The sequence below is a fragment of the Mesocricetus auratus genome, unplaced genomic scaffold, assembly GCF_017639785.1.
Source record: "Mesocricetus auratus isolate SY011 unplaced genomic scaffold, BCM_Maur_2.0 Super-Scaffold_100013, whole genome shotgun sequence".
Lineage (NCBI taxonomy): Eukaryota > Metazoa > Chordata > Mammalia > Rodentia > Cricetidae > Mesocricetus > Mesocricetus auratus.
The window spans coordinates 77,803,416-77,820,532 of NW_024429196.1; the positions used below are offsets into that span (position 1 = coordinate 77,803,416).

At 50.0% G+C, this 17,117-nt stretch overlaps 1 protein-coding gene across 2 annotated transcripts in view; it reads right to left on the minus strand.

The window, feature by feature from the left end:
• The window catches only part of Spock1 (SPARC (osteonectin), cwcv and kazal like domains proteoglycan 1), a 491,076-nt gene extending 476,981 nt beyond the window's left edge, over positions 1-14,095 (minus strand). For both annotated transcript variants that reach the window (XM_005078400.4, XM_005078398.4), the window contains exons 1-2: positions 13,941-14,095; positions 13,138-13,323 (exon numbers count right to left, since the gene is read on the minus strand). In XM_005078400.4, the coding sequence (XP_005078457.1) occupies positions 13,138-13,323 (186 nt within the window). In that variant the 5' untranslated portion in view covers positions 13,941-14,095. The remainder of the gene's footprint in view (positions 1-13,137; positions 13,324-13,940) is intronic.
• Between the last annotated feature and the right edge of the window lie 3,022 nt (positions 14,096-17,117).

A 17,117-nucleotide genomic window follows, 5' to 3' on the forward strand; every position in this document is an offset into this window, starting at 1 on the left:
TCCCAAAGCCAGGTGTACATACGAGAGAGGGCAAGGTGTTCTCCCCCAGACTCGGAGTGAGCTGATGCTTCTCACGGGCTGACTCCCCGGCAGAATCCAGAGGGAACTGAGAATCAGCCCTCCCCCAGCATGACCATGCCCTTCCCTAAGTAGAACCACCAACCTGCGGGTATCTTGGTAGGTATGCCAGGTTTGCACCCTTTACCAAAAATCACTAACACAAGGCATAGGGACTGATCGTGGGTTCTGAGGGTCCCCATTTAACTCAGATACATGTCTTTGTTTTACTTCTTGAAACATATGAGAAAGAATCCGTTTCAGATGCAGGATGACTCATATGTTCCAAAACAAGGAAAAAATAAAAGCAATTACTTGACTATCATCAGAACCCTGGTTTTATATATTATGGAATGCATATATTCACAGGAGTGATCTAGCAATTTTAAATGCCATGTTTGACATGCAACACCACATTTACAAGTCTGTGCTGTGCTGTTAAGTGAATGAGAGAGTATGTATATTAAACTGCAGAAATGGCTTACAAATCTTGAAAAAAATAAGTATTAAAAAAGCCTAACTGGTTTGAGATGGGTAAGCAGGTAAAGGTTCCCATTGCCAAGCCTGATGACCTGAGTTACATCCCCAGGCCCCACCTAAGGGAAGGAGAGAATTGACTCCTGCAAGCTGTCCTCTGTCCTCTATAGACATGCCTTGGCAAACATGTCCATCCCCATGAATAACTGTTTTTGAAAGTATTAAAGTCTACTGGACACACACTGATACCACCCAAAGAGTCAACATCACCTACATACTGGACAGAAGTGAGTGATTTTCTTCCTTTTTCTGGACCATCTAACTTTTCTTTAAAATTATCTATTTCTTTAAGTTGGGGAAAGAGCACTGTAAAGCCCAAAGTGTAGCAGAATCCTCCAGTTAAAGTGTGGACACATCTTTTCTACATTCTAACTCTACTTGCTGTCTACCACACTCAAAACACTACCACGTCTTTAACTGCTTTCGCTCAGAAGCTGGGCTCCCCCCATACTACACACACACACATACATACACACATACATACATACACACATACACATTCTAGGCAAGTGCCTGAGAGACAATAGATACTCAGAACATTTTTTACTTGAATCTGTGAGCTGATTATAGGTTTGCCTCTGGTTTTTATTTTTAATTACATGTGTTGCTACCACTAATTTTCATTCAGAAGTAGTGAGAGAAATTGGCCTAAGCACTGTGGGAAGTGGTCCAACCATTTCTCTTAAAGCAGAATGCTCACTTGTCTTTGGTGACCACTGGATCCCACACTAGTTGTGTTCCTGGAAACCTGGGCCCAGTGACCTCCCAGGTGCCCCTCAATAACAAGTCAGCCCAGTTTGGGGCATTCATAGCATAACAACAAGGAAAAGATACCACCTATATTCAAAACACATAGCTAATTTGTGAATGAAAAACAAGACAACAGAGTGAATCCTCAGACACCCATCTTCGAAAACACAAAAGCAGGCAAAAGTCACATGCTGTTAGACATCAAGAGTTCTTCCTAGGAGAGGGGCAGACTGTGACCCTAAGACCCACAAGATGAGATCCACAGAATGAACTTCTCAATGCTCCCAACATTGTCTCTCAGTTTACAGCTGTGTGACTGTTTGCTTTGGGTACTCTGTGATCTATGTGTGCTACCCGCCTGTGAAGCATGTCCACTCCAGTAATGCAGGATCATGGTTGTCTCTGCACTACAGACCTTAGCCTAGAGCCCTCACAAGGCTAATACCACCACACCAAAGCACCTGTGAGCACATCAGGTTAAGTCTCTTCTAAAACACCCACCTCAATGCACAGACTAACGTGCACACACACACACACAGAGACACACACCATGATGGCAGTGTTTAGGTCCCCAGAGTCAGGCAAAAAGAGTAGCAAGTTGTTCACATATATTAATATAATCCAGGTGAGCTAACTTGACAATAGCCACACACATTAAAACTGAATCAACTGTCCCCTTGAGATATGGCCCGGAGTTGCAGGAAGTAGAGAGCGTCAGAGAGCCCAATGTGTCAGGCTGTGGTGGTCCATTTGTAGGCAGGATCTGTGAAGAATGACTTCAGAGTTCTCCAACCATATTGACTTCTTCCTCTTGTCTCAGGCAAGAGCCTGATTGTCTCCATGCTGTTCCTAAGCACAGCCTAGTGTTACGGGATGTATGTACACTGTGTGGAGGTGTATTGCTGTGATTGGCATAATAAAATATTGAATGGCCAATAGCTAGGCTGGAGGTACAGGTGGCAGAGAGAAAACTCTAGGGAGGAGGAGGAGAGTCGCCAGTCAGCCATAGGAGAAGCAGGATATGCAGGAGAGAGGTAACGGCCACATGGCAGGATGCAGATGAATAGAAATGGGTTCATTTAAGACATAAAAGCTAACTAGAAACAAGCCTAAGCTATAGGCCAAGCTTTCATAATTAATAAGAAGTCTCCATGTCATTATTTGGGAGCTGGCTGGCAGAACAGAGAAAGACTCATTGCAGCTTGGCCAGTCAGTTTCTATGTAGTGAACATAGAGACAAGCAAACTAACCAACCTACTGAATCAGTATACCAGGGTCTGGTCTCTGGGAGGCAAGAGCGTGGGTCTGGGATGACCACAGGAAGAAACAAAAGAAAATATTTGAAACTGTGTGCAAGGGACTGGAGACGTGGCTCGGAGCCTTACGTCCAGCTGCAGTGGGTATGATGTCCCTTCTAGCCTCTGCAGACGCTGCCTGTATGTGGCACACACACCTACACATGGGTAAACACTCACACACTTGAAATACAAATAAACAACTCTTTCTGTAAAACGTGTACACAGGCTCTCCTGAGGAGTCATTTAAACCCACAGCCCCGGAATACAGAACGTTCATATTTTCCCAAATGACAGCCAATAATCTCTGCAGCTTTATATTCATGGGGCTGGCACTTCTACTCTTAATCACTGGAAGCTGACACAGGACTCATTCAAGGGGATGGAAAATGGTACAGGCCAGGGTCACTGAGCTAGCTGGCTGCAATGAAAACAATGTTGTGTCCTGTTCAAAGTGCTGAGCACTGACCGTGAAGGCCCTCAAAAGTCCCAAGAGACTTGGCAGGCCCACCAAGTATGGAAAGATCTGGAAAAACCCAGACACCCCAGAATAACGGTGCAATGGGAACCCTACCCCCCACCACCACTTCTGCAAGATAGTCATGTATCTCTTCAATAGACTGTTTTACTCCCTATTGGATGTAGTTTACCAATTTTGGGCACCGTGAATTTTCCATTGATTAGAGAAAACCCAACCAAGTGATAAAGTGAAGCTTAAGAGTTGGGTGAGAGGTCAATGGAGTGGCTTGGGAACACAGAATCCTGTCAATTCCTGATGATGCTCATGAATTTCCTAAGCTCGGATGAGTCTCTCCGATGGCCCATGATCTTTCCAGAACGATCTGGCCAACCAAAATGGTCTGTGTGCCAGAGAGAAGCCAGCCAGCAGGTCTCGGAGCCTGACCCTCATTTCTTTTCTATACCTCCACCTGGCGTGACATGTGTACACGAGGGGCCATCCCCGACAGAAGTCAACATTCCTTGTCACGTCTACCGTTCCTTGTCTTCTCTGACCTTAGCATCTCTTCTGCCTCGATGCCTGCTCATTATAAACTCAAGCCAATGTCAGAATCAATTTCCTTCAGCTCATCTGTGCATAAATCATAGCCACTCTTTGACAAGAGACGCAACATCAGACAGAGTTTAGTGGCATTTGGCCTCTGAAGACGGGAAGATTTGTTAAGATTGCTCCGCGGTACTCAGTGGTGGAAAAAGTCCCCATCAGTCACACCGTGATCATGAGTTCAAACATCCCTATGCCAACCAAGAGTCAAATGTTATGCCTGTCCTCTGATTAGCAGTAACTCTTGTTCAAATCAATGCAGATATATGCACTGGAGAATGCGATCTTCCTTCCCTGTTGGTATAAGGTGAAAATGCCACTCTTTGCCTCGTGGTGCCTCTTATTTGGAATGAGCAACTATTCTCCAGGATTTCTCTGGTATTTGCTGCTTGAGAACCACCTACACGCAAATTACCTAAACTGTGCATCAAATGGAGGCTCCTGAGTGCCATTTCTACGTGGTGGCCACTGTGGTCTAGACAATCAGGCTCAATTCAGCATTTGAAGCAAGCCCCACCAGTGACTTTGCAATTCTGTTAGGTCAGGGTGTGTTGGCCCAGCACAGCTCTCTGGATACTGCTGTTTTATCCTTCTCCATGGCTGGTCATTGCTAATGTGGCGACCTCCCTTTGGATTGGCTGGGATCCTTCTGTGTGTGTGGAAGGACAAATGTGTACAGCTGCAATGGGAAGTAATGAAACAGGAAGTAAAGACTCCCTCACTACATCTCACTTCTAAGTGTTTTGTCTGGGCCGCGATCGCTTAGGACAGCTCCGGGAGGCTCTGCTTCTGGCCCCAAATACAAGCATTGCTCAACTCTGCATAAATGCTCACTTACCCAACAATAACCCTGCTGGGAATACTCCTGATAATCTAAAGTTATTGCAAATGGCTGCACAATGTGCCCTGTCCTTCATTCTTAGGCACTAAAGATTAACTTTCTTTTATATAATGTTTTTTATTTTTATTTTTGTTGTGTGTGTGTGTGTTGACTATCTACATCCATGGCTGGCACCATGTGCATGTCTGGCGCCCACAAAGGCCAGAAGGTGGCAGCGGGTTTCCTGTAACTAGAGTTACGGCACGTTTTAATTCATTTGGTGTGGATGCTGGGAACCGAAGCCAGGTCCTCACCAAGTGCTCTTCCTACTGAACCATCTGCTCCAGTATTTTCCAAGCATCAGATGAGTGCACTGAAGGACACATCATGATAGAGCCTTTGTAGGAAAGGTAGCCCAGTCAGGTTAATTTTGACATCTGTGGATGCATCGTTCTCCCTTCTCCCTCAAGAGACCACTGCTCCCAGGCCTGCCATGGGGACACAAGAACCACACCCAAGACTGAGAAGTGCATATCCCACGCACAGCATGGCGGTGTGGGGACGGTATACAGATGTCCCTCCCTACCCTGTACTGACCTCTGAGAGCAGAAAGCTTCTCAGCCGTGACCTCAAAGCCCAGCCTCCACTTCTTTTCAGGTATGGAAGAGGGGGTGGGAAGGAGAGAAAGGCGTGTCTCGTGAACTTCAGTCTCGTTTTAAAGTACCAACTTCACAAAGCGTCCAGGGAATGCTAAGGCACCTCGTTCCTCAACAGAGAGAAATGAGGCTCAAGGAGAAGGCAATCTCCCCAGTGCTGGGGCCGTCTGTGTACCCCACTTTGCATAATTGACTTTTTGGTCCCAAAATAATATAACAAATTGAAGATGTGTAGAGAGAGTTCACTACTCCCGAGAGAATTCTAGGATAAACATGTGATGGAAACACATCAAAGGCTTCTGGATCCTCAGACCTGCCCATGCCACTGCCTGGAACACAGCTGCCTCCTCTCTACCCAGGTCACTGAGGCCATCTTCCTCACCGGCCTCTGCACCTTCCCCAGGGGTGGAGGCTTTCCCCTAGCCAACGCTCCCCAGTGCTCCTCCCCATTCAGACTCAGGACATCAATGCCTCTGCCTCCCAGCTCTCCCAGCTGCACTTACATGACTAAGTATTAAGATGGTTGGTCTCACACAGTAGACCAAAGCCCCAGGACAGTGCAGGCTGTGTCTGTCTCTGCTGTTACCAGTGCCCATCAAAGATCTGATGTGACTGGCGTTTGAGGAACATTTCAATGCCAACAAAATACTCTTTTCTGCATCAACTATTTGTCACTGCTTGGGGTTTCCTAAGCCCTAGGCCTCCTGCTCTGGCTGCCATGATCACAGATCTTCTGATTACCTTTAAAGAGCATGAACTGGCGAGTTGGTTATTGAGAAGGAACAACGGTGTGGCCAACCTGATTCCTATTTGCCTGTTGGCTCTAAATCTGGAGCCAGTGAAAGCCATCACCAGACCCTATGGGTGCTGCCCCTGAGTAGTGGGGCTGATCTCACTCAGAACTGAGACCAAATAGCATGTTTCTAATGTACAGGATACTAAGAAAATCAGAGCAGCACACAGACTTGCCCGACCATCTGCGTTAGGACCCAGCATTCTCTCTACCCCTAAGACTAGCTCAGGAACATTCTAAAAGACAAAATGGAGTGTTATGGTTAGTTCAGAGATCCTGGATGTGGACTTAGCATGGGTAGTAATGTCAGTGAGGGATCCCATGGTTTTAAAGATGTCCAAAGGAGTCAGTCTTTCACATAACTAGGATTTGGGGCACAACTGAGCTCCAGGGGATGAGGGAGCCTCAGGGCCATATGAGGGATGATGGGGAGGTTGCCTCCGCCAGGAGCTGTGAATGGCAAGTAACCATATTTGGCCATATGAAACTGTATGTCACCCTTCAGACTGGTACAAAACAAAGACAGACTCGAGGATTGCGAATCAGATTTCCTTTCCATCTGAGCTAGCTAGGACTAATTTTCAGTCATTTGCATGCTAGAGGCCTCCCTAATAAAACAGGGGCATCCCATTAAAAAAAAAGAGGAGCCAGCAGCTCAGAGAACAGACAACTTGAGGCTGTTGTAACTGTGGGAGGCTTGGGAGGGGTGCCGGAGCAGTGGGGTACGCGGGTGCCTATTGAGAGGCTAAGGATATACATCTTCTCTCTCCATCCACCTCTGCCAAGGGGGAGAGGGACAGGCTGTCTTACTGTGGCTCCTTTCTTCACACAGTGGTCACTTCCACAGGAGGAGGCAGCCCGGAGGAGTCCCAACTCTGCAGAAGTCTGCCAAGCTCTATCCTGGACGTTGACCGACTTGAACAGTGCATTAAAACGTTACGTCTTACAGGAGATGGTACCTTCGACTGGGAAACATCCTGCAGTTGTACCTGCAGCCTTGGCAAAGTAATCTCTTACAGGAAAGGTCTTACGTATAATTATCTAACGTGGAGAAATAAGGCCACGTGTTAGCGTCCACGTGACTTGCCATCTGACATACAGGGAGAGGGGGCTGGAGAGATGCCCAAGAGTGCCCACTGCCCATGCAAGGACCTGGGCTTGTCTCAAAGCCCCCCCCACATCTCTAACCCCAGTTCCAAAGGCTCTGCCCACTTCTGGCCTCCCAGGCTCCTGCAGGCTCACAAACTCACACAGGCACATACGCATACATTTTTTAATGTAAACTCAGCCTTCCTAAAAGCATCCGAGTTTAGATACTAAATGTGTTTAGTTTGAAATATGTCATGTTGGGTAAATGAATAGGATTTTTACAAAATACCTAACTTCTAGTTTTCCTCTATCTCCTCGAGCAAAGTAACAGTTGGGCTAATAACGGTTAAGTCTTGTCCCTCGGGGACTCCCACAGATCCGGCCCTCTATTCGGAACCACTTCTTGGCTTGGAAAGCAGCTTCCCCAGCATGTACCAAGGTTGCCTAGCCTCCCAGAAACGCACCCCAGTCCTGTCCTGAGTAGAAGGGTTGCAAAGAACAGGGAGAGGTGGGAAACTCAGTTCTCCATGTTGGCGCAGACAAGAGGTTCTACCACGTATGCCAAGAAAGACCTAGCTTCTCTCTGCCAAAGACACACCAAAGGGAAGGCCAAATGAGACAGGATGCTCTTATACCTGTCAACCCTTCAACTATGCCAGGGGAATAATTACGTGTATCGGTGGTCATATCATTTGGGGGATTTGAGACAGTGGGTTCGTTAAGGGCACTCATCTACATCTCCTTGAACCTGCTTAATGAAAATGACTTTCTACTACAACCCACGTGTTGACAAACTGATGAGCAATCCACCAAGCCACACCACCTCTTGTCGCCAGCACCACCACCAGAGTCAACCCCTGTCCTAGCAGGAAGCCCTGTTTGCCCTTGAAACTCACTGTAAGTGAGATGTTAGGATGAGATGGTCACCCATTTCTGTCATGGAGACCACCACATCCCACAGAATGTGGTCCACACATTCTCATTTTAATTATAAACCCAGGTCACTCTGGACTAAGATAAATGCCAGCAAAAGCAGCACTTCTGACTCCTTGGGCTTACTAGAGGTAATTATCCTGGAGTTAAATGTCAACGCTGGTTTCATGTGTGCAAAAGAAAGGAAATGTCATGTTTAGTGTAAGCAACAACATTATTTTAATCAAATCAGAAGCTCGTTATTAGAAGATAAAGTTTGACATGACCCCGACAACAAGCTGTGTCTACCTGGCTTCCCACGGCTCAAGTTCCTGGCTGACTGCCCTCAGATGAAGTGGGGAAGACTTGCACCGTAATACAGATGAAGCTATGGACAGGGTACACCCCCGAGAGCCACTCAGCCATGTGGATTGCAGGACCCAGGTCCCTCCACATCATGGCGTCTCTAGAATCCTGGCTGAGAAGTTCAGCTCTCTCAATAACCAGTCAAGGATAGTAGTACTTTATCCAGTACATTGTTATATTAAATAATGCATAGAAAGTGCCTTGAACAATGCCGACACACTGAATGCTCCATAAATGTTTGCTATTATCTATTTATGCAATGTTAAATCTTCTCCTTACTTCCAGTGGGTATTATCTCCATGAGGGAAAAAAAACCCTTACTGCTTTTTAAAGAATGTAAGAAATAAGGAAGAATTTCTCAACAACCTACGCTAGCACACCAGAGGTTGTAGGAGAGAAAGGATTACATTAAAACCTGCTCACTTTTATAGGTCAGGGCCTCGTGTTCATGAGGCAGTCAGATATTTACAAGGATGAATGAAACGTAGGAAAGAAGAGAGGGAACTTGGTCAAAGCCCAATCAGATTTGTGGCATTCTGGCGTCTCCAACTCAGGCCGTGAGGAGGCAGGACGCAGGGTAGCTAGAGACGGCAGTGGGCCGTGCAGATTAATAGGGATGCTTGCCTTCTGCACATCCTTAATTTGTCACTGCTGCTGTTTGTCAGACTTAGCCCAAGCCCATGATGTTTGTTCTTAACCCTTTAAGACAAACTCGTGCTGCCCGAATATTCTTGGCTACGCCATCTTCTGCTAGAGGGTGGTCAACTAAGCAGGGTCTGCAATCTTAGAGGAAAACCGTCCCCTCTTCTCCCAGCAGCTAACAATTGCCGATAGCGCCCAGGCTTGGAGTGGGATTGTGTTCCCGGTTCCCCTCTGCATGCTGGGATTTGGTCTGGCTTGGGCTTGCTCAGGTTTTGGACATTGCTGTCACAACCACTGTGAGCTCACATGTACGGCTGCCCTGCTCGTAGCTTCCTTCTTGATGTTGTGTTTGTACAGAAGTCCAGGCCTCCCTCCGGCCCAAAACATCCCAATTTCTAACCTTTATAAAGTAGTGCCAAGCTGAGGAACCACAAGTGCACAGAGGAACAGCCCTCTGTGTGCTTTTGATGGTCATTATTGGATCCCTAGCTCTTGCCAACCAGCCATGAGGTAGTTCTAATAGTTTATAGCTGTAGAGAGTGACTATTCCCATGCTGAGAGTGACAAGACACTTCTCAAAGTGGCGAATCATGGCTTCCAGGTCACCTCCAGCAATGTCACAGTCCATGCGACACTCAAAACAGCAAGGCACACATCCTAACATCATGCAGGTGCACACCCATAATCTTGGCTACATAACGAGTTCAGGGCCACACTGGACTACAGGAGACTGTCTCAAAACACCAAAATTAGAGAAAGCAAAGACAACACTTCGCTTTTAAGATCAAAGGTCACTTCTAAATGTCTACCACCCAAGTCCAACAGAGCGATGTTAGTGGGGGCAGGTCATCTCTTTCATAGTGAATTAAAAAAAAACCGAACATGCATCATTACCATATTCTATTAAAGTGATCAGCGGCCTCATTTACAAAGAGCCCCAGCTGAGCACGGTGGCGCATACCTTTAATCCCAACACTCTGATCTCTGAGCTCAAGGTCAGCAGCATAGTCTGCAAAATGAGTTGTAGGGACAGCCAGGGCTGTTACATAGAGAAGCCCTGTCCCGAAAAACAAAACAAAAAAGCCCCAAGAGATAATATCTAAGAAGCTGAGGTCTTGTCAGCCTTGAGCAAGGCCCGACTCACTGAAAGCCATGGGGCTGGCCAAGCCACTACCACCCTAGCTAGACTTCACACATTATCCCTGGAGTGGCCTGTTCTAGAGAGCACAACCTTTTTCTCCCTGGACCCTGAGGGCCCGGGCCTTTCCAAGTAAATGACCCCAACTTAAGATACTTAGGACTTGTCCCAAAAGGAAGTCTGCTGAGTTCATGACACTTTAAAGAGGTTAATGGCATCCAATTATACCTGAGCTACTGCCAGGGTCAGATGATTCCATGAAGCATAGAAAATGGTCAATGATTGATGACGTTTGCAAATACTTGAACATCTTGGGATCTTTTTAATGGCTTGCTGAAACAAATTGTCATCTTTACAAATGACACACCACTAAAAGCTCTAGCCTAGCCCCTTGCTCTGCCTCCAGGGGGGTTCCCTCCTTGGTGCTCAAGCTTGGATCTTTCTTCAAAACAATCATTAAATGCAGTGTTCTAACCCTCCTGAGAACTGTCTAGTATGTCTCTTTAAGGGGTGAACCATGGCACCTGTCCTCAAAAAGGCATCCAGTCTGCAGAGGAAACGCCTGGCCGCAGTACTCAGACTGGCGACTACCCTAACTGTCACCAGAGAGGCTTCCTCCAGTAACTGACGGAGACAGATGCAGACCCCACAACCAAACATCAGGTGGATCTTGGGGAATCCTGCTGAAGAGAGACGGCAAGAACTGTAGAAGCCAGTTAAGGACATCACAAGAAAAGCCACAGAGTCGGCTAACCTGGGCTCACGGGGGACTCAGAGTCTGGACCGACCTAGGCTCTCTACATACATATCTACTTGTGGGAGCAGGGGCTGTCCCTAACACTTGGGCTGGCTTTAGGGAGCCTATTTGTCATCTGGGGTTGCCTTGCCCAGCCTTTATGCAAGGGCAGGTTTTCTTAGTCCTGCTGCAACTTGACGTGCCTCGCTTTGTTGATACCCATGGGAGACTGGAGGAGTGGATGGGGGGACAGAGGGGAGGTATGGGAAGCAGTGAGAGGAGAGGGAGGGAGGGAAAACTTTGGTCAGGATGCAAAATAAATGGATACTTTAGTTAATAAAAACAAAACAGAAAGCCTGGATGCTGTAGGTCAGCAAGTAACCTGGGTTTCACTATCAGTCATACGGGGAGGGCGAGCTATTGGATGGACTACTTAAAAGTCAGGACCATCCAAAATCAGAAAGGAAGGAAGGGAGAGAGAGAGAGAGAGAGAGAGAGAGAGAGAGAGAGAGAGAGAGAGAGAGAGAGAGAGAGAGAGAGAGAGAGAGAAGCCATTCACTTCCTTACAATGCAAAGCTAAATGGGAATTAAGACTAGTACGCATGACATTCTGAGGATGCAGACCTTCACATGATCCAAAGACCCCACAAGTGTTTCCACCACATGCATTCCCTGTTCTGAGGCACCCACCCAGAAAGGGTGGCCGGCTCCCTAAACTCAATTTGCCCAGGTCTGTAAGACTCCATCATAGGCCAGATCCTCGACTCTAGCTGAGATGTAATCATTAAAGGCAAAAGGAAAGCAATGTCTATACCTCCCCCATGTTCCACTCCCGCCAGGCTAGGGATGGTTGTGTCACAATCTGGCCATCAAAAACCATAAAGGGGCCATCGATGGCTAAGAGGACTTAGCCGGAACTGTAAGGTGCAGCCAGAATCTGCCTGTTGGGATTCAGCAGGCAGACCTGCTGCAAACCACCCCCAAATAACCAAGGATACTCAGTGTGTGTTTGAAAAGCTCTTCCCAGAAGAAGCTGCCTACCATCCACTCCAGACAGGAGAAGGGGCTGGGAGAGCGTATAAGCAAGTCCCCCACCCAAGGCTAAAGTTGTTTCTGCTCTGGCAGGGAGCCCCTGCGAGGGCGCTGCTTAGAAAGCACAGGCAAACATTTGGAGCCATTCAATTCCTCAGAGTCCCGCTCCCTACAAGACGGGGGGGGGGGAGGGATGAGGGGGCTGAGAATGTGGCTCTAAGGAACCCAGTGGAGCAAAGTGTGCAGCCTCCCCTCTCCACCCCTGCATTCAAGCCCTGCCGGTGATGAGAACAAGGGTGGCATGGGTCAGATTACCCCTTTAAAACCATAACTGCTTTTTTTAACCCCTAAACTGCTGCAGACAAAAGCATTTAAACATAAAAGCTTTACTCATCACATCTTGGACACTCATCAACCATAGGGAAAGCATCTGGGGGACAAAGATTCCTAATGTCCCCTGGAAAAGCTTGACTCCTGCCACCCAGCAGAGTCTTTGAAGAAGCTTTGAGTCGGTCCTGCTTAGGGGGGGGATGTCTGCTGGAATGACCGTGCCAGGTGCCTCCTGCCTCACCTTCTGGGGGCACAGAGGTCCATGGGAGCCAGAACTGGGGCGGAAACCAACAGCAAGAGTGCCCCTGATGCCCGGGAGTTTCTCTCCCACATCCCGGCACTCTCATCGGGAAAAGGGACCGATTCCTTGGACTGCCTCTTCCGTTTCCCCTTCCCACTGAAGTCTGGAAGATTCCAAGCCACTGCACTGTTCCCTGACAGCTCATCAAGCTCATGGCCATGAGAACCCCCCCCCCAGACCTCCCCTGATGCCTGCCACATCTGGCTCCCTAATAAATGAGCTATGCTCATCCAGGGGCGATTGTTTTTTTCCTGAGGCACCCTAAAGATGTCCAAATCACTGTCGCTCCTGGGAGCTTCTCTCTAGGGCTTGGTAAAGTCAGTCTGCCATCGCCAGCTCTCAGACACTTGAAGGGACCCTCTCCACGAGCTGCTTAAGGCTCGCGCCCTGTTTCCCCCGCAGACAGCTGCACCAATCCTACAAGTGCACACACCTGGACCACAGGTAGCACGCAAGAACATCCAGCCTTCCAAGTTCTCGTTAAAGTTCCTCTCAGACTAGACCTGGGGACTGTGGACCTCCGCGGAGGGTTTGAATCTACCACCCCCTCCCCTTCACCTGCCTCCGAGCTACCCCCTACTTTCCACCCCCCCCCCAGGGCGGGTGGCAGCCGTACTCACATCTCGGAAACGGTTCCAGTACTTATCGCGGTCATACTGGGAGACGGTGCTCAGCCACTGGTCATTGTCTAGGAAATTGGCGTTGTTGAGGGCCGCACCGCCCGCGAACGCGTCCAGGTGCCGGCTGTCCACTTGGAGGAAGCACCACGCAGCGGCGGCCGCCGCGAGCACCGCGATCGCTGGCATCTGGGGGCAGGGCACACGGGCGTGAGCCAGCAACAACAGGACCAGGACGACCCCCCCCCAGCCCCTCGCTCCCACCAGGGGTCTGGGCGCCTGGGGAGCGCACCAGCTGCAATGCCTAGGATCACAGCGGGGGACAGGGTGGTCCCTCGCACACCTGGGACGGAGGCTCCACCTGGAGAACCCTCATGAATGCAGACAGCCACAAACGCAGAGGCTAGGTCACCGATTCGGGGCTTCTGTCAAACTATAGAGGACCCTTTTCACCTGCTCTCGGATGAGGGGCGTCAGCACCTCTCCCCAAAACCCGGATGTTCGATGTGCCAGCCCCGCACTCCCACAGACGGGGCCCACAGCTGTGGGGCAGGGATAGGGATAACGGGGCTCTCAGCATCATTCCCGGGCTCTGGCAGATGGGAGCTTTCAGGGTGCCCTCAAGCCCGGCCTCCCATTCCCAGCTAAAGCAAAGGTCTCCCTGCGCCCGGCCCGCTGCTTCGGTGCAACAGGGGCGCGCAGAGATGCCCCCAGGCCCTGACCCTGTCGGCCCCTGGGATGGCCTCGGGAAGGTCCCAACTACGCCAATACGCCAAGTTGGGGCTCAGGGTTCTGCGGACACGTACCTTGGGGGCCCGCTCGAGTCCCGGCGACCGAGTTGCTGGGGCTCCTGTGCCGCGGTGGCTGGCAAGGCTGCTTGCTACCCGGCTCGTTCCCCCTGTGCACCTGCCGCCGCCGCGCGTCCGGCCGCTTTGTGAGCCCGCAGCGCTCTGGCTCGGCTCGGGCGCGGCGTCCGCGGGCGGAGAAGCCCGAGCTCATAGCCGAGGCCTCTGGCGCCCCCTGGCGGCTGCGCGACGCTCCGCGGTCCCATCCCGGAGCATGATTCATTTGGCAGCTTTCTGCAGGACTGACACAGATTCAGACTGAGGGGAACCAGGTTACAAAGGCCAAGAAGTCCCCAGTATTGAGGGACTCTCAAAGGGTAGATGGTCAGGACAGCTGGCTCAGGATCACTTTGGTGGAGAGAGGGAGGGCGGTCTCCCAACTTTCTGAATCAGCATCGCTTAACAGGGTCTCCAAGAGTCTGCACTTTTAAGAAAGCCCCAGGGAGCTTCTTGTGCACAGAAATACTTGAGTGAATTCCTCCACTCCCTCGTCCAAGCCGTGCACACAGAATCTCTGAAGTCTGGTCGCCACCCGTGGGGTTCCTGCGTAAACATCCTGCAGCTTCAGGGACCGGGCTGAGTTCAAAAGCAGGAGGCTGGTCTTGCCACTGCTCTTCCCAAACACTCAGCTATGGTAGATTAAATAGGGCTGGGAGGAATTTAACACGTTGCGCTGCTTGAAAACAGGTGAGTTCGCTTCTCTGTACAACTGCAGCCAATGCCCAGTACTCGGTTAGAACAAAACTGATCACACGTGAACACGAGCGCGCATGCACACATATGCACACACACATAAACACGAGAGAGGAGAGACAGAGAGAGAGAGAGAGAGAGAGAGAGAGAGAGAGAGAGAGAGAGAGCACAAGCTTCAACACCTTCATGATGCTTGCCCCAAGAAGCACCTTAACAGCCAGCTACAATCCTAGACACCCCTGGCCCTTTCCCTCTTCCCACCGCCCCCACCCCATGCAGCCTTGTTCTCCCTCCCTCCACAAGCTGGCCTTGGAGTCAGTCAGACCCCAGTGGCAATGGTCTCCCTCCAGCACTGGACTCACTTTGGTCTGGGTCAAACTTGAGCCAGCTGGAACCTACGAGTCCACTCTGCAGCTGCGCCATCCGTTTGTGCAGAGACTCCCAGTGCCTGTGATGCAGGCCAGGAACTCGGTGACGCTGTCCTGGGAACACGGGGTTTCCCGGGGTTGCAAGCTCATCGCACCTGAGGTCACTTACTGCGAGTGCTGTCTCCCTCGTGACTACTCCTCACGACACGCAAGCATTCGGTGTCAGATGAAGTCGAAGCCACACGTTTCAATGTTGCCACGGCAATGATGTGGTCAGTTGTGAACTGTGTTGTAATAATCTGGCTATGGACAACATATGGACTGTGATTTAAAGCACAGGCTTAACTGCAGCTACTGTGCACTCTGGGAGGCCTTAATAGGGGAGACATGGAGTCCTTTCTTCATGTTGAGGAAACCATAAAAATTCAGGCGTTATGCTGGCCTGCCCCTGTCACCTGGTGGCATGCACTCAGGCAGCACCCTGGTCAGCCCAGGGCTCCATGGAGTCTGTACGCAGGTGCAAAGGACCCCTTAAAAGAAAGACCCCGCCCACTTAACAGTCTTTTTGCTCGCTCCTCTCTGTCTACTCTCTCTCTCTCTCTCTCTCTCTCTCTCTCTCTCTCTCTCTCTCTCTCTCTCTCTCTCTCTCTCTCTCTCTCTCTCTCTCTCTCTCTCTCTCTCTCTCTCTCTCTCTCTCTCTCTCTCTCTCTCTCTCTCTCTCTCTCTCTCTCTCTCTCTCTCTCTCTCTCTCTCTCTCTCTCTCTCTCTCCTCTCTCGTGTTTATGTGTGTGTGCATATGTGTGCATGCGCGCTCGTGTTCACGTGTGATCAGTTTTGTTCTAACCGAGTACTGGGCATTGGCTGCAGTTGTACAGAGAAGCGAACTCACCTGTTTTCAAGCAGCGCAACGTGTTAAATTCTCTCTCTCTCTCTCTCTCTCTCTCTCTCTCTCTCTCTCTCTCTCTCTCTCTCCTCTCTCTCTCCTCTCTCTCTCTCTCTCCCTCCCTCTCCTCTCTCTTTCCCGCTGTTCCCCTGGGGCAGACCGGACTTTTCCTGTCTCCCTCTTCTCTCCTGTCCTCTCTGTCTCTCTGTGTCTCTTTTCTTTTCCATCTCTGTTCATGGTTGGCCAACACCTACCCTTCCCTTTGCTCCCTTTTCCCAGTAAACCCCACATGGGTTTGATGAGTTCTGTGGTCTGTGTTTCACCGCTCGCAGCTGCAGCAAAAGAGCAACAGAACACTTCACCCAGGATGTGTCCCACCAGAGGAGCATAGTGAATGTCTTGTGTCACAGCCTAAGTGAGAGAGAGACTTGGGGAGAACGTACTTTACATTTAGAGGATGTGCAAGCATCGCCCCTGCTCTGTTTCCCAGCAGCCCTGTTATGGAGAGTTATCCCCAGATGTCATTGCTGTCCCCTCGCATCCCGTTCTTCGATCAAGCCATCTTAATCTACCTCGAGCCACCCGACTAACGTGACTTGTCACATCAGCAGCCTCCCCTGCTCAACCCTGGGCTGTTCCTACGGGCTCCAGGATTTCTGCTCCTCGAGTGTCATTCCTGTACCCACGCCAGGCTCCCGGAGGAGGGCAGCCCTGGCCCCCTACTCTCTCACCACAGGGTCCTTTCCCCAGACATCTGCATCCGCTGTGCGCTGTACGTCAGCCCCAGCCCACAGTGTTTTGAAAGCCTGCCACTATGTACCCAGCTTTACACTCAGCATCTCGGGGTGCCCGCAGGGTACCCCAGGCTCGTCTCAGAACCTGCCATTCACTGAACCCAGTGATTGGGTGAATCGAGCAAGCAAATTCCGTAACCCTGATGTATCTCAAAGTTTTAAACTCCCATCTCCAACCTTTGGTTCTGTAGAGAAAAATCTCTGAATTTTTTTTTTCTGGGAAGATCCGTCCCTAGTTTAATTAGAGGGCATCTGCTCGTGGCCAGCCGCCAACCTCACAACTGGAACTGTGTCTGTAACCACCGCACATAGGAAGGGCAGCCAGTACCGCACAGGCAGGAGATGGGGTGTCAGAGCCGGCCTGAGCCAAGAAGGGACTTAACCTTGCAGCAGGGCGAGA